Source organism: Periplaneta americana, chromosome 5 (genome assembly GCF_040183065.1).
Source record: "Periplaneta americana isolate PAMFEO1 chromosome 5, P.americana_PAMFEO1_priV1, whole genome shotgun sequence".
NCBI classification, from domain to species: domain Eukaryota; kingdom Metazoa; phylum Arthropoda; class Insecta; order Blattodea; family Blattidae; genus Periplaneta; species Periplaneta americana.
The window spans coordinates 41,214,928-41,238,345 of NC_091121.1; the positions used below are offsets into that span (position 1 = coordinate 41,214,928).

General features: G+C 35.2%; 1 protein-coding gene across 2 annotated transcripts in view; it reads left to right on the plus strand.

Annotated features, from left to right (window-relative positions):
- Positions 1-23,020, plus strand: part of LOC138699535 (UDP-glucose 4-epimerase-like) — a 32,819-nt gene extending 9,799 nt beyond the window's left edge. The window contains exons 5-8 of one of the 2 annotated variants that reach the window (XM_069825503.1): positions 991-1,171; positions 4,349-4,437; positions 10,350-10,542; positions 22,389-23,020. In XM_069825503.1, coding sequence (XP_069681604.1) covers positions 991-1,171; positions 4,349-4,437; positions 10,350-10,542; positions 22,389-22,534 — 609 coding nt within the window. In that variant the 3' untranslated portion in view covers positions 22,535-23,020. The other variant, XM_069825502.1, reaches the window with a different exon arrangement.
- The last annotated feature ends 398 nt before the right edge of the window (positions 23,021-23,418 follow it).

The window sequence follows — 23,418 nt, forward strand, 5'->3', positions numbered from 1 at the left end:
ATACTGAAATCAGAAGTAAACACTGAAATACTGAAACAATTGTCTTTAGAGACAATTAATATTAGGTATCCTCCACAAAACTGGCTTCATTTATACACCAATGGATCCTTGATCTCCAGGGAACAAGGTGCAGGTGCAGGTGTTACGTGCTGTCTCTTCTCACTTTATAGATCTCTTGGCTATGGAACAACAAGTTTTGATGGAGAAATCACTGCAATAAGTGAAAGTCTCAGGAATCTTCTCTGCCACATTAATAAATTTAAAAATGCAGTTATATTGTCAGACTCCAAAGCAGCTATTCTATCAATAGTCTCTAGACACACACCTTCATCTCAAATAGCAGAAATAAATCAAATGCTCTCTCAACTAATAACACTCAATAAAAGAATTGTATTCCAATGGATACCATCCCATTGTGGAATCCTGGGAAACGAGAATGCGGATGCTTTAGCAAAGAAGGGCAGCACTGCTACTTACAGACCTGTTACTAAATCTACGTATTACTCTGTGAAGAGATTTATTAAATCTACATACTTAGACTTCAACAAACAAAATTTGATAACACAATCTCAAGGGAAAAAATGGAAATCTTTGCATCAAAATCCACAGTTAATTCCCGATTTACCACGAAAATCGTCTGTAGCTGCATTTAGATTGGCAACAGGCCATGATTGTTTGGCCAAACACCTGCATAGAATTGGAATATATCAGTCCCCTAAGTGCCCATTGTGCAACTCAAACCAAGAAATGGATTCGGAACACCTCAAAATCTGTGCTTCAGTGGCTGGCCATGATAATATGTTTGAAAAATATTGGAGTGCAAGAGATCAAATGACTTTATTGTCAAACACCTGGCATTAGAAAACAACAACAACATATTATTATTATTATTATTATTATTATTATGATTATTATTAAGTATTATTATTATTATTATTATTATTATTCCACAACATTTTGTAACCCTTTACTGTACCACTCATTTTCCAGAATTGGAACATCATTTCTCTGCGATATTTCAATCCTGTGGGAGCTCATCCATCTGGACTCATTGGTGAGGACCCCACCAAGGCATTCACAAACCTGATGCCCTACATGGCACAGGTTGCTATAGGCAACCGACCCAGTCTTACTATTTTCGGTGGTGATTATGACACCGTGGATGGAACAGGTAAGCAGTAAAATATACTGGGTGTTCATTTCAAAGTGTGTCATGACGTCACTGTTGATGAGTCAGCGATTTGAAGCGAGTTCCAGCTTTTGTGTCAGAGAAGTTGCCTATTAATCAAGGCGTTCAATCTGAACTTGAGAACGTGTACGGTATAACTTGAACGTCGTAGCAAGAGATGGCGATCTGTACAGTCTGTATGCTACCATAACCTCTTTCGAACTGTGTTTTGCGCGGCCAAGTCGTACGCAGGGTATTTGTTATCATCAGTTGCGTACGGCAAAATTCCACAATACAAATCAAATACTCCGTGTCCATGTTGACTGTCGAAGTTAATGTCAACAAATACGTAAGTAATCGTCTTAACCCTCTCCCCATATCCCAACAGTAAGAAAAAACTCCCCTCAGTACATGTTTCGAAACATTTCACATTCCTGCCATTACCAGCGTTACCATACATATCGGTAAGTACTCTTCTGAATGAATGCCGTACTTGCTAGGCAACTTCTCTGGCAGATAAGTAATACATCTCTGCGGAAGTGTAGGAAGATTGAATTCACTAGGCTCATCGACTAGCCACGTGACGGCATACAGCGAGTCATGACACACTTTGAACTGAACACCCAGTATATATATATATATATATATATATATATATATATATATATATATATATATCAGTCGTTCTTCGTACATAAGAATGGCACGCTTTACAACAATTTTACAGAAATTAAACCAAACAATTAAAAGCTGCCATAAAAAATAGATAGATACATTTATATTTTAAATTTGAACTTTGTATGGGTCTCCATTATTTAACAGAAAACTAAGTGGGTTATGCCTTGCTCTAAAGTTACTTGGTGGTTGAATACAGTTATAGAAATGTGTTGGGAAAGAAACAAGCTAGATCGCAGGCCAGAACAGTAATTTTCACAGCCTGGTTAGAGTCGAAGTGCTTAACAACAAAGATTTCTTTTGTGACCACCATACCTTAACTTTCTTGACATTCCAAGTGCTGTCATTTTGATAACTATTTTTACAAAGATATTTCAAAGAACAGTAACTGAAATTTGCTAACTATACAGAAATGAAATGATCTTCACGTGTAAATAAAACATAATTAATAAGTTATTGGTTATTGACTATAGTTAATGTGACCAGAATTTCAGAAAATCAAAACAGGACACTTACTGCAGCTGTGCAGAAAATTTCCTCTCTCAGTCGTACAACATTCAGGACTACAAATAGAAATTTAATTCTTTAATTATTTTAAAATAATGTGAACACAATGTGGGCATTAACTGTTTAAGATATATTTATATACTCATAACGCAAAACACAAAATTACAGCCTACTTATTGGGTATATGTTTTTGGTGAATTAATTTCCATAACACGTCTCCTATTCTCCTTCAAGAAATTGAAAAAGTCAAGGACACTGTACTTGAAATTAACTTCAGTAATTAACAATGCCTTCAAAATGTGTTACCAGTACCTCTGATGTCCATTATTTATTATTATTATTTTTTTTTTTTTTTCATTCTGACAAAACTCTTTCTAAAGGAGTAGAGGGAAGCCAAATTCTACAATTTTATCAACGTTTCTGAATGACAGTATTGTTGATAAGAGAAATGTTGGAACATTTCTACTTGTATGGACTTATTTCTCCTCTTTATTCCACTCAGTGACTTTGCATTAGCAAATTGCTTCACATAAAAAAAATTCACTAAACATGGCTTTGTCATCATTGTTGGAATCGCCAGAAATGTTTGCAATGGTATCAGAGTTTTGGGTGTAAAAAGATGGAGAATAGTGGCAGAAGATAGAGAAGAATAGCACAGAATTGTAGGGAGGCACATATTGAAACAGAAGCAAATTAAATTACTGATCTAGGGAAACAGCTGGAAGTGTCTGAGGTCAGGAGCATAGACAAGACTACTGGAGGAAATGCAAGAGAAGACATGTGAAAAACAAGTGAAGGAATGAAGCGACTACCAGATATTAGTGATTGTGAGGACAGAATAGATAGGGCTTTGGAGAGGTTATTAGCGAAGAAGAAGAGTGCTAAAAAGTGAGTGCAAGAAAGTTAGGGGTGGCAAAAGTGTAGGAAAAGGAACAGAGAAGAAAGTGTTAAGTGTAAGAAGATAGGGTAAGAGTGGAATAAGATAGACTATCAAACAATGAATACAAAAATGTGAAGTGGAATGAGAGAGAAATTGCAAGTGTAATTAAGTGAATTAGATATTTCAATTTTTCAATGTTATGGGTTGGGAGTAGTATCAGGGGTACTACAACCGTAGGAGTGTTATAGAAATAAATATATGGAAAGAGGTAATAAAATAGGAAATTTAGGAGTGAAGCGAAAAGAAAGAGATAAATATGTAAATAAACAGAGGATAGAAAAAAAAAGTGATGTAAATGTTGTAAAATAGAGTAAACGGAAAAGTCAGCAAGTAATGTAGGAGAAAATAGCTGGAAAACAATGATTAAGAATAGGTAGGATTTGAGGGTAGAGAAGAAAATAAATAAATAACGCAAATTATTAAGGAAGGAATATGCAATATTTAATAGGTGAGCGAGAAATGGAAGGGAGACAGTCTAGGTAGGAGGGAGAGAATAGAAGAGGATAGAGGGGGAAGGACATATAGCAATTCAGTCTTAACTGAACAGTAGAAAGTACTCAAGAAATTCTCGGCAAAGAATACATTAATAGAAAAGAGTTATATGTATTAAAGGGATGGTGGATCAAAAAACAGAAATGTGAAGGTCCACCATAACTGTGAATTGTAAAGTTGATTGACAAATAAATACCATATCATATATCATATCATATCATATCATATCATATCATATCATATCATATCATATCATATCATATCATATCAAATTACTGATTTGTTCTATGAGATTTCTGTCAAAGATTGTAATAATTCCAGTTTACCTAGAAATGTATATAATGTCTTACAAATGTGGCAACCATCAAAATGGACTTATTAGTGAAGTACCTGCTTTACTTCAGTTCAGAACTTTCCTTTTTTGCTAATAACTTTGTAAGTTCTCGCTCCTGGTTCCACAAAAACATTTGCCGCTATAATTTTTTTCTCCTATTAATTAGAGGCGAATGTTTATATTGTATTTGTGTGCTCTCAAGGGTGTCAGCAGTACCTTGTTGATTTCTCAGGTGTACGTGACTATATTCATGTCATGGATCTGGCTTCAGGACACGTGGCCGCTCTTAATAAGCTGAAATCAGAACATCTGCGTTTGAAGGTATGTTACAGCTTAAAATAAAATCTAACTCATATTTGAGGTGGAATTTCCCGTAGATGGTGGTAAAATTCCTTTTGTGATACATTGTTGTTAACTAATGCTGAGTTCTTGGCAATAAAGCCATTGACTCTTTTGCTGTCTAATATTTCTCACACACATCAAAAGCTAATATTGTCTCAGTAAATGTTAACAACATTTAGGTGCAATGAAACATGAAAAAGAAAGTAATACTGGTGACAGACTACAGACATTAATCGCGATTATCGACCTAATCGTGATCGGGTTTGTAGTGTGTCACCATCCCGATCGCGATCAGGAGGCTATTAAAAATAAATCCAGAACAAGATAATCGCGCTGAGGCACGGCCCAGTGGACGAAAGTAACATTTTAGTAATCTTTGGTTTCGAATCACCTTGATTTATATTATTTAGGAAGTCGTGACAGCTTCTGCTGTGGAATTTTGTTACCCCTTTCATTGTATTATATGAAATAGAAACGAAAATGAATGGCTAGAAAATTAATTTGGCTCCTATTAGAAGTAGTGGAGAAATTTAATGCAGATGTGAAAAAAGTAAAAAGAAATATATTAACAAATGACAGAAGAATTATTCATATATACTATATATATATATATATATATATATATATATATATATATATATATATATATATATATAGAGAGAGAGAGAGAGAGAGAGAGAGAGAGAGAGAGAGGGTGAGTGAGAGTGAGTGAGTGAGAGCAATAGAACTCTGCTAAAAGATGTTTCATTTCAATAAATAATGGATTACAAACTGGAACTAGTTTCTTTTTCAGATTTTGAATTTCAGTCTCCATTACGACACTATCGTTGAGGTTAGGGTTGATTTTAAAAGTATGTTTTATTACAAAATAATATAAATTTTGGCATGATGATATACATTTTATAGGTTATAAAATCTCTTTTGAAAATAATATAAATAGTAATGATATAAATTGTATCAGTTTACATTGTAAAGCATATAAAAATATTTTAACAAATAAATTCCCATATCACGCTGCAAGAAACAACAAAAAAAGAAAAAAAAAACAATGAACAAACATCAAAAGAAAGTATGAACTTTAGGTGTTGTCCAGGGGGAAACAAATATACGTATGTATATAGAGAAAATTATTTCCTCTATGGTAATTCAGCTGTTGACCAGACGGGACCAAGTGTGACCTAGTGTGTCACCACATTTTCGGTTATCACAATCAGGCCTGATTGCGATAAGTGCTAATCGCGATTAGTACTGTAGTCTGTCACCAGTATAACCACTTGAATTCATGTGTCACATTGAACTTTTATTATTCTAATAATTATTTGACAGAAATTATTAAGACCACAGTCACACATAGATACTAATTAGTATTTTAGTTACATTGATATAGTACAGTCGGTCTTGTGTTGCCATTTTCTTTTGGTGTTAATTATGAAATACTTGCTATCGCACATTGTTGTTGTTACAAAACACTTTTGCTAACAGATGAACATGTTTAGATTTTTATAATGAAGGGTTATTTAAACGTCAGGATACTTTTGAAATTGCTGAAATACAGATAAAAAATGAGTCTTATGAAAGTGATACATACATTCTTATTATATTATATTTTATGCGATTTGCGTTTCTTCATAAAATTAAAAATAGAAAAGCTGCTTTCTGCAGTGCTAAGTTCAATAACAATGCAATGGTAGACAAGAAACAAAGAACTCCTTCAATACCAGTATTAGTAAACTGATCAATCATTGGGATAAATGCGTCAATAAATTTGCAAAATATGTGGAGAAGTACCTAGTTCATGTTCACTTCTTTCTTGTTATATAATTTAAACTTCCTTTATTAAGGATTTTCGATAACTGTAACCCTTCCTTTCTGAAAACTCTTATTGTATTGTATTGTATTGTATTTATTAACATTCCATGGTATTCATACATGCTTACAGCTAGAATATGGAACAAGTCAAAAAACTTAATACTATTATCATCATCATCATCTTCACTTCATGGTTTAGGCTTAGTGCCTGTTCCGTCTTCACATTTTATTCAGTTCCACCTCTTCCTAGGACGTCCGACATCTCTTTTGCCTTTAGGTTGGTATTGTTGTATCAGTGCTGGAATTCTTTCATTATCCATTCGAGACAGGTGTTCTTTCCACTTTCCTTTATAATCTTCAACTTTATCGTTTATGTTGTATATATTTAATTCTTTACGGATATCCTCATTTCTTATCAGATCCCTTCTTGTACATCCCTTTACTCTGCGAAGAAACCTCATCTCTGCAGCCTGTAATTTACTTTTATCTCGTTCTTTAATTATCCATGATTCGCTTCCATATGTCAACACAGGTACTGCCATAGTTTTATAGAACTTTAGTTTTGTTTCTTTTCTAGTTTTATTTTTTAGTGTTCTATTTATTGTTCCGCATATCCACTGAAATTTGCTTATTTTGTTGTTAATATCTCTATCTACATCATAAGTTATGTTACAACCTAAATAATCAAAATGAGATACTTGTTCTATGGGCTTATTATCAACTATTATTTTTGTACGAATTGGAAATTTACCACTGTGGGCCATTACTTTAGTTTTATGAGTTGATATGCTCAAATTATAGTCTTCTTTTCCTAGTAGGTGTAGTTTGTGAATGGCATATTGCAATTTTTCTTCACTGTCTTGTATTAATGTTACATCATCGGCAAACATTAGAATATTTAAAAATGTATCTTTACTAATCTTTATACCTGGATTCACCTCCATTTTCCATTTTTTAATTAAGTCATCTAGATATATGTTGAAGAGACTAGGTGATAGGCTACAACCTTGTCTGAGTCCTTGATTTATTCTTATTTCTTCTGTTTTCGATGTTCCTGTGTTTATTATTATCTTTGTATCTGTGTAGAGGCATTTTATTATTTCTATCAAATGTGGAGGGTAACCTTTATTATACATTATTTTCCATAATATGGATCGTTCTACACAATCAAAAGCTTTATCGAAGTCAACGAAAGCTATGTGCGTTTCTAGATTGACTTCTCGTCGTTTCTCTAAAATTCTATAATACTATTATAAAATCTTAATTTATAGTCACAGTCTAGATGAAATACGAGGCCTGTCTAAAAAGTATCCGACCTTTAGCCAGAAAAAATATTTCAAATACCTGACGGGGTTGGGACCCTAATCCCCTTCAAAGTAGGCCCCTTATGCTTGCACACACTTAGCCCACCGATCCTTCCACTGCCAGAAACACCTCTGGAAGTCTTCTTTTGGAATGGTGTTCAGCTCCGTCGTCGCGTTCCGCATTATCTCTTCTCTGCTCTCAAAACGGGATCCTTTCAGTGGTGTCTTCAATTTTGGAAACAACCAGAAGTCGCAAGGAGCCAGGTCTGGAGAGTAGGGAGGTTGGCGAACGGTTGTAATTCCATGTTTGGCCAAGAAAGTGTGGATCAATTGGGATGAATGTGCGGGGGCGTTGTCGTGATGCAAGTGCCAGTTGTTCGCCGTCCACATGTCTGGTCTTTTGCGCCGAACTGCATCACGGAGTCGCAGGAGAACATCGTGATAGTACTCCTTTGTCACAGTTTGTCCTTCCGTTGCGTATTCGTGATGCACAATTCCACGGACATCAAAGAAAACAGTCAGCATCACCTTGATTTTGCTTCGCACCTGCCACGCTTTCTTCGGCCTTGGAGACTCGGGATGCTTCCATTGCGACGACTGTCTTTTTGTTTCTGGGTCGTGCCCATACACCCATGACTCATCTCCAGTTATCACGGTGTTCAGAAACCCAGGATCAGCGTTGGCAGTGTCCAGAAGGTCCTTTGCAACGTCACGACGGAGGTCTTTTTGTTCCGGGGACAACAACGAATTTCGCAGCCACTCGGTTCATGTTCAAATCATCACGCAAAATTGCATGTGCAGAATCTTTACTCACTCCAACCTCTTCGGCAATCTCCCGCACGGTCAAATGACGATCTGCCATCACCAAATTTCGCACCCTCTCAACAACAGCTGCACTTCGAGCAGTTTGGGGCCTGCCACAACACTGCTCACTCTCCGCTGATGTGCGGCCATCTTTGAATCGGTTGAACCACTCCTTAATTTGTGTTACACCCATCGCATCTTCCCCAAACACCTGCTGAATCTTACTAATTGTTTGACTTTGAGAATCACCGAGCTTTTGACAAAATTTGATGCAGTATCTTTGCTCAATTCATTCAGTCATCTTGTGAGAAAACTAAATCCGACAAACACTTAGAACAGCACCTTACTTGGCGACCACCAGCCAGTGATTGGCACAAGCGAATGCGGTGAAAAAATTCAAGCATGCGCATTACGGTTCCTCCTTCCACCGTGCACAGTGGTGCCGCCTTAGAATCACTACTTTGCGCGGGAAAATTTAAGGTCGGATACTTTTTAGACAGACCTCGTATATATAGACGAGATTTACAATACAGTCTACTAGTACAACACAAAGTTTTAGTATCAATTTCATGAAGTGTCATTGAATGTCATGAATTCGCCTACAGAATAGAAGGCGTGAGAAATTAGGTACTTCTTTAATTTGTCCCTAAATAATTTTATGTTTTGAGTTTCATTTTTTATATCGATAGGGAGGCTATTAAAAATTTTTACTGCCATATAACGCACTCCTTTTTGATAGCACGATAGACTTGCCGATGGAGTATGAAAGTCATTTTTTTGACGTGTATTTATGCTATATACAGAGTGAAAAAAAGTTGGAGGACACTCCACACCATATGGGTTTTAGAGAAAATAAAGATACTTGTATTTACATATATTTCAAATTTCGCATAATTTTATAAAAAGAAAATATAATTAAATTAGAATTGAGGATGTGAAAACACTTTATATATTCTGTTATTGATGTTATTTCTAGGAGTATAATAATCCATCTTCTTTAAAATTATCAATTAATGGTTTACGTATTATATAAAATTAAAGTATATAAACTTGGATAAAATGTATTACACTTCTCTTAATTTAATAATAATAGTAATAATAATAATAATAATAATAATAATAATAATAATAATAATAATAATAATAATATCAAATAACTAACAATTTTAGGTCTCTTTTGATTCGTCATCACATACAAATCATTTTATTCATCTTATTTCAGAAGAAGCCAATGTGAATGCACAAATTTAAAATTGAGTTTCAAGTTGAACCAAATCAGATTATTGCAGTAATCCTGAAATGTCTTCAGAATTATCTCAAACATTTGTAATTTTATTCGTGTATGTTTATTTATTATTATTTTTTTTAATTTTCAGGTAACAGTTTATATATTATATAAATTAGAGAATATTCTGAACTGACATAAAATGTATTACCGTACATTTGTATTTGTCTTAGTTTAATGATGATGATGATAACATATTTAGGTCTCATGTGATTTGCTGAATACAAATGATTTTATTTCAGAAAAGCTGATGTGAATGCAAAAAATTTAAAATTCAGTTTTAAGTTAAACCAAATCATAATTATTATTTCAATAATCTTGAAATGTCTGCAATTTCATTTGTGTCTGTTTAAAATGACTAATTAACGGCATATGGAATTGAACCCGCTTCCTCAGCTCCATAAGCCAGAAGCAGCTGAGCTGAAAACTCCTTGTTGAACAGACATCATCTGAGTGTATTTATAGTGTTGCAATATCATCTAACATTTCAATCTTTTATTTTGTGAAAAATACGCAATATTAAAATATTGATGTAAATAGAAGAGTGTCTTGATTTTCGCCAAAGTTGTCAATAGCAGAGTGTCTGTCTGCCAGTTTTTCTCCACCCCTGCATAAGTCTGGGAGTGAATCGCATTGAAATTTATTGAATTCAATACATCGAAACTCAACTGTCACTTGTGTTCACATAGGTATATAATCTCGGTTTGGGAACGGGACTGTCAGTATTGGAACTCATCCGAGTGTTCGAAGAGGTGTCGTGTGAGTCCATTCCCTACGCACTGGGTCCCAGACGAGTCGGAGATGTTGACAGTCTGGTTTGCGATGCAGGGCGAGCCCTCTCTGAGCTGGACTGGCAGCCCAAGTATGACGTAAAGACCATGTGTAAGTGTTTTCATTGCAGACGTACAACCTGGGGACAGGGGAAGGCGTGTCAGTCCTCCAACTGCTCCGAACTTTCGAGGCAGTAACAAAGACCATGGTGCCTTTTGAGATACAGGCTCGCCGCACCGGGGACATTGTCTCCATGTATGCCAACACGTCTCTAGCAGAGCGTGAACTAGGCTGGAAAGCAAAGTACACTTTGGAACAGATGTGTAAGTGCTATGGAATGCTACAGTGGCATGGTGGAGGATCTGACTTAGCACAGCACGCTGTAGTGGGTTGTTGGAGCACTAACTGAAGCAATGTTGCTGAAGGAAAATTGCTTATTTCACAACCAAATTTTATGTTTTGTATTAAGTATTTGTTGGTAATTACCTGACACACTCTATGACCAAATTTAAGACTTCGACATCATTGCTTCATTGTATTTTAGTTGTATATTAGAAGAAGAACATTTTAGGATCATTCTCAGTTACTTACACTCAAGGATATGTATGTATGTATGTATGTATTTATTTATTCACACCGCAAATGGGTGTATACCCGGTGGCAGTGGTAACTAATTACACTCAATAATGACAATTAATAATAAACACAGCTAATAAAAAACAGTAATTAATAATAATAATAATAATAATAATAATAATAATAATAATAATAATAATAAAATAATAATAACAAGGAGCATCCTAAATTAAATGAAGCATGGTCACTTAAAATAACATTTAAAGTAAATCTAATTTGTATCTTAACCCTAAGTTCGAACTAAGACCCACGAGTGTGACAGGTTCATACCTGCAAAAGTACCTTTCGGAACTACACTTACTTCGCTGTCAACTCACTCACTGCACTGATTCTACCTGATTTCACTAACACTTCTAACCAATTCACTGTTCAAATATTTTGCACAGCCACTTCACTGACACCAACACACTTCACTTACACAATAGACTTCACTGACACAACACACTTCCTCACTGATAGAATACTTCAAATAACAAGATATCAATTACACCCTTTAAGTAGTGTGTAGGCCTATAATATACTACCGTCTATTAGTAAAGTCCTTAAGCCTATTTTTAAATACATTTTTGGTTATTGGTAAAGCCTTTAGTAAGTCTGCAGGTAAAGCATTCCAGTCCCTGATAGTACGATTGAGTGATAGTACAATTGCGCTACTGAGTTTTAAAACTTCCACAATTTCTATTTAATTTCAATGAAATTTTAATCACTAATTCCTTTCATTAATATTATCTCTGATTGAGGTTATGGCTGATATATATGATATATACATATATTATCAGGCAGTACATCTCACTTGAAAATATGTGTCAGAGAAAGAAAAATTGTTTGTATGCATCTGAAGTCTGATTAGTGTAATATGTAGCTAGTCAGCGATGAATAGAATGGAGGGGGGAAAGGAACTTGCCTCCTTACTCCAATATCTCCTGGCTTAGTTGCCTCATGAGTGATGCCTTATTGGTGTCACTTATGAAGTTTAAACCTGTGTTCGGGCAATTGACTAAATAACAATATTAGATAATGTTGAAATTTTCGGATTTTTTTTGGTTTGTAAATTTGGTTCATGAAAAAAAAATTGAAATAAAAAAATTCATATCTTACCAATAAATCAGATTACACATAAATGAATAAATATTTTTTCTAGTTTCATGGCTTGTAAATGAATAATTGAGTAATGGAATTGTGTATTTGATTTTTATTATCATTTGTGGTTTAGAATAAAACATTTATTGTTGAAAAATTTTTTGAAATATTTTTCTTATGGTCATGCATAAAAATTATATTGACTATATTTTTCAGTGACATAAAAAATACAATATTTAAAATGTGCAGTAAAAATGTCATTGCATTATAAATTACTCCTATACATATCATATAAATAAAAAAAAATGTAAGAATAAATAAAAAAGTAGTTTTTGAGAAAACTGACTTCCTAGATTGAAAAATGTAAAAAAAAAAAAAAAATTCATATCCAGGAAACTGCATTTAAAGGTAAACTACCTGATAATCTTGTTAGCTTATGGTCCTTTAAAAGAATCAATATTTAGGTCACCTACAGTTATTCGAATAATGGTAAAAATTGAAATGTTTCATCAGAACTAAGTAGCACATATCCTTAAGAAAATATGTTATACAATAAAATTAAAAGTTTCCTAAAAAATGAAAGGGAATTTACAGATTCAGATATGTTACACTATTAAGAAAGTATGCTACACAATTAAAACTTTTCTTAAAAATGGAACTAGAATTTGCATGGCACATGATTGTAAAAGTCTAATATTATTACGATGAAGGAGTAAGAAGGATATTACAAATTGAATTTTAGACTGTTGAATATACTTCTTCATACCATATCTCAAGACTGCTTTTGTTGGACTTTCTTTCAAATAAAAATATTTGTATAATATTGACATATAAAGCTGCAATGGGCAAATAGAGAAATAGAGATTGAAGTGAAGTTTAAATTATAGTAGATAAGTAAATATCATCTTTGTTGTTGTCGTCATCATCATCAACAGCAACACAACCGACACCAACACTAATGTTTATCATCAGTAATGCTTTCAGAGTATTTTCCTTGAGGGCAGAAAAGATAAACTAGTTTAAGATTAGAGTCTATTTAGAGTTAATACGTTTTTGCGTGTTTCAATATGGGAATGCTTTGCACTTCCCATTTGGACACCACCACCACCATCAGTGGTGCTAGGTTCTTGGGTATTTGCACCAAATTGTAAACACAGAAACATCAAATGTTTCTAGCCCGACTTGTAAGAAACTATACATTTTTTGTGCAATGGCAGAGCCGTTAACTTGTCACTACTTACCCTGATTCCGTAAGTGTGGCAGCGCTCTGAGCTATCAAAAGACAAGTCGTCAAATAGAACACACATTTCATCAGCATGCTGCTGTTTGTTATTTGCCAATTCTTATTTTTTCTTTATGAAATTATTTCCCTCCTTTGAAACCTGAATGATATGTATTAACACTTCATTTCTTATTGCAAGTTGAATGAATCACTCGTAAATGTTTGCACGTTTTTTGCATGCTTGGAAAAACGGATGACTATGCATTTCAATGTCTGCTATACTTTTGATGGCACTGTTATTTTGAAATGGTACAATTTATGTACAGCATGCTCTACAGTGTTGTACTACAATGCACGCATAATGTGTCTGTAGTTTATGTCTATATGAGCTACTACTGAATTGCAAGATAATATTTATTGGTCCTTTTAACCCCTAAGTACTGATGTAGAGTTGCAAGAACGTCCATTAACGTTAATAGTTTGCTAAAAAGTTCTCTAACTTATAGATCTGATTTTGGTGCTCTAAGAAATTAATGCTTGTTTAGTATTCCATAAATAAAATATCAACTTTCAGAAAAAAAGAAAGCTTGGATTCCTTATATTTCTTTGTTAGCTAGGAAACAAATTGACATTTAAGGATAAGTGTTAAAATTAATTACAGTATATTGCCATCATACATGTGTACAGAAATTGTATATTTACATAAAAAAAAATAAGGTTATTTACGTGCTTATTAAATAACTTAAGAGTGTAGTTGAGTGGATATGATGTCCGTTAGGATGGTTTTTAAGCCTGATTCACAAGACTCTGAAATGTAATAATAGACAACTTAGTCTTAAGGACTAGACAACGCATCTTGTAAACTGCATACCGATTTGTGTCAGGAGTGTTAAAGACCATTAACAGTACCAAAGGAAATACTGAATGATAAGAATGCCATCTAAAGGAGTGGGGGGTGTGGCTTGTATGTTCATACCATGTAAAAAACACTTATCACTATAGGTGGCCAAATATGGACAGATAATACTCATATCTAGTAGCGAAACTGATAAATAATAACTCCAAGACAGTCTACTGTTTTGCAGGATTAACCAGATCTAATTTGATAGAAACGTATGAGAATATTGATTTGTTTTGTCGGTTTAGGCTATTAAAAGTTAAGTTTGTGAACATTTTGCATTAATTTTGACATTCATGAAGGTGCCCTCTCTCGTGGAATTTGTGTAAGTGACTGTAGTTGGCAATATTGGCTTGCTCGAAATACAGAATTAAATGACTAATTGAACAATAACTACAGTCCATTAAATGTCATTCAGTGCTCTGCAATTCAGTGCCCCAGTGACAAACTACAAAGATTCATTTCCTATTCATTGCTTTGTTTTCTTGCATTCCAGCATTAATGTCCTTATTTATGGTAGGCCTTTGTGATGTTAAATTATCCTGAAATTATCATAGTTTTATACGAGGCGCATCCAGAAAGTAAGTTTCCCGATTTTTTCCCGTTGAAAGTAAACTTAATTAGCCTTGTCAATTGCGCATGCGTAACAGATCTATGACGTATCAATCATATGCCAGCCGGACAGGTCCCGCCTGGTGCCAGTAGCGTGGCAGCAGTGGTCCGAAATGGAAGCTCTTATTCCTTCTCCTGCCGCCGCATTGTGCCAATTGAAATTCATCGGTAGCTCTGTCAGGTCTATGGGCCGAACATCATGAGTAAGCAGATGGTGTGTCGCTGGTGTAGGCAGTTTTCCGAAGGTCGTCAAAGTGTCCATGATGAAGAGCGCTGTGGGCGATTGTCCCTCATCAATGATGATCGTGTTGAGCTGGTGTGCAGTGCATCATGGAGAACTGTCACTTCACGATTACGGAGCTGAGCAGCCATTTTCCGCAGATATCGCGATCCTTGTTGCATGAGATTGTCACTAAGCACCTACTGTTCAAAAAAGTGTGTGCGAGGTGGGTGACGAAAAACCTGACACCCGAACACAAAATGCAATGTTTAGGAGCAGCACTGACATTTCTGCAATGGTATCACGATGACGGCGACGAGTTTTTCGACAGGATCGTCACAGGCGATGAGACTTGGATTTCGCACTTCACCCCGGAAACCAAGCAGCAGTCAATGCATTGGCGGCATAGTGGATCTCCGGTCAGGACGAAATTCAAACAGATGCTGTCGGTACGGAAAGTGATGTGCACGGTGTTCTGGGACAGGAAGGGCATTCTGCTCATTGACTTCCTTCTAAGAGGTGAAACAGTGAACGCTGACCATTACTGTGAAACACTACGAAAATTGCGACGTTCCATTCAAAACAAGAGGCGTGGAATGCTTACTGCAGGTGTTGTGCTTCTCCATGACAATGCTCGTCCACATACGGCTCGGCGCACAGCAGCTGTTGTGACGGAATTTGGCTGGGAGTTGTTTGATCATCCACCCTACAGTCCTGATCTTGCTCCCAGCGATTTTCACGTTTTCTTGCACCTCAAGAAATTCCTGTCCTCCAGTGAGCATTTTGGCAACGACGAAGAGCTGAAGACGTCTATCACATGCTGGTTCCATTCACAGGCGGCAGAGTTCTACAACAGAGGGATACAAAAGTTGATCCCACGATACGACAAGTGTCTCAAGTCTGATGGTGGCTATGTTGAAAAATAGCTGAAACATTGCTGCACCTGTTGCCAATAAATGTTTTCCTGAAAGTGTGTGTTCTTTTTTTTTTTTAAATAGGGAAACTTACTTTCTGGATGCGCCTCGTATTTTCAACTTGTCTGAAATTAGGAGAAGAAAAAGTAATGAAGAGAATTCCAATTTAGTTATTTTTGGAGCAAGAAGTCAATTGCTACATATTTATATTCATTTGTATATAGTGTAGTGTTCCTAGATGTGAGTTACAACAAACATTCTGGCCTGAAACTAGAAGTTGATGATAACTGTAGTAGTTGTTAGGATACGAGTATTTAAGACTGTATATTAGTAATAGATGAAATATGAAAGTCTTTGCTTGTATATGCAAGCCTACTATAAATTTTTCATTGGTATACCTTACTCTTAAATAGTTAGATTATTTCTATGTCACCACTGTTGGTGTTTGTGTGCTGTTGTGGTTTATTCTATTGCTTTGAAAGGTTCGTGGTAATATTGCATGGTTTTTAATATTGATTGCTCCACTTCTCTAACATTTAATGTTACCTGCTATTTTATTGGTCTGTGTTTGTATCCTGTCGGCCATTAGTTTGATTCTTGTGATTTGTCGATGGCTATTAACACGCATAGTATGCATTCATATCGAGTGCCTTAATTTGAATAGTTTCAAATTTATTAATGGTTTGAGCTTTATTGTAAGTAAATATAGTAAACTACTTTATAAATAAAATTGTACAAGATTATAATTAATATAATTAATAGAGCTATTATGTTAAATATTAATCAGTAGGCATATGGAAAGTCAGAATAAGGAATAGATACTTTTGATCATTTTGTTGTAACAACTTATATTGGCATTAACTTATGAAAAAACTCTGGCGTTTTTTATGTTCTTATATGAAATACCATCTCTGATTGAGGTTTTAGCTGATACATTTATTATCAGGCAATACATCTCACTTGACGAAATGCGTCAGAGGAAGGACAGTTGTTGCATACATCTCAGGTCTGACTAGTGAACTATGTTACTTGTCAGCAGTGTATGTAATGGATGGGAAAAGAAACTGGCCACCCTACCCCATTATCTTCTGACCTAGTTGCCTAACGAATGATACTTTATTGGTGTCAGGAGGTTCCAATCTGCCTTCAGAATGCTGACTATACGTATATATGAAATATAGAGAAGAATACTGTACCGGTAATGCTAGAGATAATCAATTTCTTTATGCTCGACCATGCCGAAATGTAGTAATTATACACCTGGTAGTAGCCCTTTAATGCACCTCATTAAAGTACACCTATTCATTATAGTTCAGTTGTTCAGCCAATGAGAAATAACCATTGTAGCATTATAAAACCACAAGTATAGATTATTCTCGGATATGCAATCGAAAGACAACTAGCAAAACGTCACGGAGGCTGGAAATCCAATACTGTCGCAGAAGGTTATGTTCTGTTACTATAATAATTAGTGTTAATTGTAAATAATATTCAATTAAATTCAATTTGTCATCTCGTTTTTCAGTTCTAAATTAATTTCCAGGTTATATCAAGATTAATGTTCATGTTATTCTCTAGATTATATCAAGGTCAATGACATTCGTTCCTCGGAAAAAATCAATACTTTTGCGTCTGCACACATATCACAATTTAGAAGGTCAGTTCCGCTCCTCACTTACATAACCATGACATTAATACTTATGAATAATTTCAAGTTAGAAATATGGTCGAGCATAAAAAGTCGTATGAAACTTGCCTGTAATGGTAAGTAAGACGCTCGTATGAAAATTATGAAACTCGCTTGTGCTCGTTTCATAAACAAACATACTCACGTCTTTATTACTACCATTATAGGCTCGTTGCATAATGTACTATTATTATCATGGAAGTACAGGTTTTATACACACACAATCCTGAGAAGATGGCTTTTGCCAAGTGAGGTGATAAGACACTAGATTCACTTTCAGGAGGTTCCGAGTTCAAATCCCTGGGCAGGCCAATCGAATTATAGTTTTTAGTGGTTTCTTCGATCATAAGTAACTAGAAATCTAGTTATTTCAAAAGACAAATGCTGGATTGGTTCCCATTTCACAACAACAAAGATAAAAAATACTGATTCCCAAGGGCTAACTATCTATATATTATCACTAAGCAATTTAAATGCTTTTGAAAACCAAATATATATATATATATATATATATATATATATATATATATATATATATATATATATATATATATATATATTTTTCAATTATGAAAATTTGTAGAGCATTTTGTTTGGCTAGACAGGGTTTACATAAGTGAAGAAGTATTTAAGATATATTAATGAAATTTTGCATCCGTATGTAGTTCTCCCACATGAACATCATGCAGTAAACTCTTTAATGTAATATATAGTTCATATTTAAAAAAAATTATATTAATAAAAAAAATAGTATACAATTTTAAACGATGAAAACAATACTTTTTTTAACTCACATGTTAGGGATTTTACTGTATTGTATTTATTTACATTCCATGGTATTCATACATCGATTCACAACTAGAATATGAAACATGTCAAAAAAATCTTAATAGTATTACAAAGTCTTGATTATAGTCGCAGTCTAGTTGAAATATATACGGTACAAAAGAGTTTTGCAATATATTAGTACAACACAAGGGATTAATAGCGATACTTAATACAAGACAGAAACATTCATGCAGTGTTGTTGAATGTCATAAATTCGCTAACATAATAGAAAGCGTAGATATATTTCTTAAAAGTAGCTCAAAACAATAATTAGGTAGGGCTTACATCAAAATTAAAATATTTAAGTAATCTATCATATAAACGTCCAGTGAAACAAAATACTCCACAAATTTTCATAATTAAAAAAAAAAAACAACTACAGTATTAGGCTTTCAAAACTTTAAAATTTCTTAGTTATGTACGGATAGTTTATATGAAGTATTCCAATTTTTATTTCCAGAGAACCTATAAATTCTGAGGAAAAATATTAAAATGTAAAATTATATAGCAAGAGGTGTACCTCCCTCCTCAGTGTGACTAGAAATAAAATTATAAATAGAAAAAATGGCTTTTGCCCAATTGTCTCTCTGTTCATCTATATTTGTTCTATTTTTTTTCGTATTAATTATGAGTAATTTTATCAGAGAATAATGGACATGAGATAAAATTATTTTCACTGAAAACTTATATGTTACTTTTAAAAATAACACAAAATTATTATTTATTGAAAATGAGCTTTAAATATGTTGTTCTATATTTCTTAAGATAAACTACAAAACGAAATATTATACATCATTAGTCTCCAAAAATATTTGTTTCAAGATAAATTTCACTTATCTACATAATTATCAGTGGCGTAGCGTCAATGTAAACTAAAAAGCTCAGCTTCCCACTTTACGAGGGGGATCCAGGAAATAACGACCGTTCGCGCATACCCGCCGCGCAGCTGACTCCCCTTCCTTGTTTGAAGGTCAACTGGCTTCCTTAACATGTGTTCTCATAATGTTGTGAGTACTGGTTGCAACAAGTCGCCATTGTGCATTTTGTGTTACTTCAAAATGAACGATGTGATTGATAATCCCGCCGACTATGAGGTGAGGAGTGTGATTCGATTTTTGAATGCCCGACATTTGAAACCTGCAGAAATTTACCGGCAATTGAAAGAAGTGTATGGTGATACTATAATGAATGAAAGAAATGTGAGAAAATGGTGCGAAATGTTCAACAATGGGCGAACAAATGTCCACGATGAAACTCGACCCGGACGCCCATCACTCATCACAGAAGACCTGAAGACTAAAGTGAACGACAGAATCTTGCAAGACAGGCGCATATTACTCGACGAATTGCATATTGCCTTTCCTGACATTTCTCGTTCTTTGCTTGGTGAAATTGTGTCGCATCATCTTGGCTACCACAAAATCTGTGCACGATGGGTTCCACAGCAACTGAGTGACCAACACAAAACTCAGAGAATGGCCTCAGCATTGACATTCTTGATGCGATATCACACAGATGGAGACGCCTTTCTTGATCAAATTGTGACTGGTGATGAGACCTGGGTGTCTCACAACACCCCAGAGACCAAGCGCCAATCACGTCAGTGGCATCATCCCTCATCACCCAAGAAACCGAGAAAATTCAAACAGACTCTCTCAACACAAAAAGTCATGGCTACTGTCTTTTGGGATCGCAAAGGTGTTCTTTTGCTAGATTTCATGCCAAAAGGCACTACGATCAATGCAAATCGTTATTGTGAGACTTTACGAAAACTACGGCGAGCCATCCAAAACAAGAGGCAAGGAATGCTTTCGAGAGGAGTTGTGCTTCTTCACGACAACGCCCGCCCGCACACTGCTGCTTCAACTCGAGAATTGGTGGATCAATTCGGTTGGGAAATCTTTGATCATCTGCCCTATAGTCCAGACCTTGCTCCTAACGATTTTCACCTTTTCACTAAGCTGAAAGACTTTCTGGGTGGTACGCGTTTTGGAAGTGATGAAGAGTTGAAGAAGACAGTGAACACCTGGCTTAATGAACTGGCGGCAGAGGAGTATAACACGGGAATTCTAAAGCTAGTGAACAGATACGACAAATGTTTAAATGTAGGTGGTGATTATGTAGAGAAGTAAAGGAAGCTTCAGTTATGTAACAGACTTTGTTTTTTCAAATAAATATTTTTTTTTTAAACTATTACAACAAAACGGTCGTTATTTCCTGGATCCCCCTCGTAATAATAATTTCATAATAAATCTGCAGTTTATGAACAAAATTATTTATTAATTTTAATAGAGTTTATATTTAAGTTATGCGTTAAATATTGTGATGCGGCAGCTCAGGATGATTCGTGATGCAGCAGTAAACAAGAAGCCTGCACCCACGAACTTCCAAGCAGACCGGTTTCTTTCACTCATTCTTTTGTGCAGATTTTTCATCCCTTTCTAACTGAACTACCCTGGTCGCAAGGCTCGCAAGAAGCTAGCTTTTACATTAAAAATAATTTAGTTTCCGAGTTATCCCTTTCGTGAGTTGTGTTCAGTTGAAGTGTTGGTGTGCATTGTGGCTGATATAATAAATAATGAGTGAAATAACAGTTCCTGACACCAATTTACTTGAATTTTTTTAGGACAACTCTATTATCAAGACTGACTTTAGAACAAAAGTGTAATTTAGAAAACAAATGACCGACTCCCTTGCTGTCAATGAAGGACATACTCAAAATACAGACGCATACTTACGTAATGATACTAATACTGTATCTATTGACCATTAATATTGTGATTTCTCTAAGTATGACCGGGAGTGAGCGAATGTTATACGTGTCTATTTGTTAGAGATATGTGTAAACCGTGAAATCATATTTTACTACGTACCATTTGAGGTCATGCCTTTTTGGTGTTACTTACGAGGTTCCAACCAATCTTCGGACTGCTGACTTGACATTGACTACTATTTATTTTAAGACTATATTTTTGTAATACGTTTTTTCATATGTACATGAAAGACAACTTGAGTTAGCTTCCCCTGCCCAAAATTTCATGCTATGCCACTGATAATTATGTTTCCAATCGAAAACTTAAGACGAAACATTGAGGTCTGAAAGACATCTACATGAATTTAGTAGCTTGAAAAATTACTGTAACTAGTTTCTAGGAAGATTGGAACGTGAAGTGACGTATGTGCACTATAGCAATAAAAAAAACCTCTTATTCATACCCTTCACCCTCCAACCGTGGGTTGATCTGGTTGGCGAGTTGGTATAGCGCTGGCCTTCTATGCCCAAGGTTGCTGGTTCGATCCCGGGCCAGGTCGATGGCATTTAAGTGTGCTTAAATGCGACAGGCTCAAGTCAGTAGATTTACTGGCATGTAAAAGAACTCCTGCGGGACAAAATTCCGGCACATTCGGCGACGCTGATATAACCTCTGCAGTTGCAAGCGTCGTTAAATAAAACATAACATTTTCCAACCGTGACGATGTACCATGATACACTGATGTATTTTTTATTTATTTTAGTAGGTTATTTTACGACGCTTTATCAACAGCTTAGGTTATTTAGCATCTGAATAAGATGAAGGTGATAATGCTGATGAAATGAGTCCGGGGTCCAGCACCGAAAGTTACCCAGCATTTGCTTATCTTGGGTTGAGGGAAAACCCCGGAAAAAACCTCAACCAGGTAACTTGCCCCGACTGGGAATCGAACCCAGGCCACCTGGTTTCATGGCCAGACACGCTGACCGTTACTCCATAGGTGTGGACCTACACTGATGTACTAGAAAATGCATTTATTAGATTTGTAAATTATTGATAATTTGGAGACAAATAGTACAGTAATGTAAATGATAAATGTTATTATAGGTGAAGATTTCTGGCGCTGGCAGTCCATGAACCCTGATGGTTACCGAGGCAATAGCAACAAGAGTGGCAGTGGAGAAGCAGATCCAGCCAAACTGAATGGCAGAACATCTGTCATCATGAACGGATCCCATGTGAATGGACATTGAACCAAGTTTCGATACAGTTACTGTCATCACTTTCATTTCTAACCATTGTGCAACTTGCAGTAAAAATCAGCTTTAACGTGGTTGAAATGCCGGTATTGCAACAAGTGAGTTCTTGTCCAGCCTTAGAAAAAAGTTTTGTCGCACAGATACTTTATAAGTTGCAGAAAGGAGGCAGTGCACATGATCAGACATACAACGAAACAAAACTAATTTTATTATTTCAACTAGTCGTTCTCTTGTGAACCAGGTCACTCATCCTCTGATCATGTGCACCGCCTCCTTTCTGGGACTTATGCAGTATCTGTATGACAAAACTTTTTTCTAAGACTATACATATATAAAAAAGAATGGACATACATCTGGAACATTTACAGTCTGTACTCCTGAAAAGTGCTACAAATTTGAAAAAGGAATGTGTTCTATATGAAAATGTGTAAGAAAAAATTGTCTTACATTGAAAATACATCTACTGTGAACTGTCTTAAAGTCACTTTGTCATTTTGTAGCAAGTTCAGACCTCTCCTCCGAATCCTCTTTGAAGATAGATAAGTTTAGTTCCAAAGTCGAAAATATTGTAACTTTATTTTAAACAAGAATGTAACTTCTATTCAAAACAACAATAATTACTTTCTATAATTGAATGTAAACACTTCCGTCAACAATGGGATTTCCACTCCACACAGTAACACAGTACTCGTTATTGCACTCCACAGACGACAGTGACAATTTACTTGGATTATTGAGAACAACAATGAACTGTTAATCTTAACTAATGTTCATAAAGCACTATTTACAAAACAGAGTTGTCAGTTCTCAGTTCACAGTTCGTTTGCCTAGGCTAGTTCTTCTAGCTCAGTCACTCAAGTTCACAGTATCTCGAACCC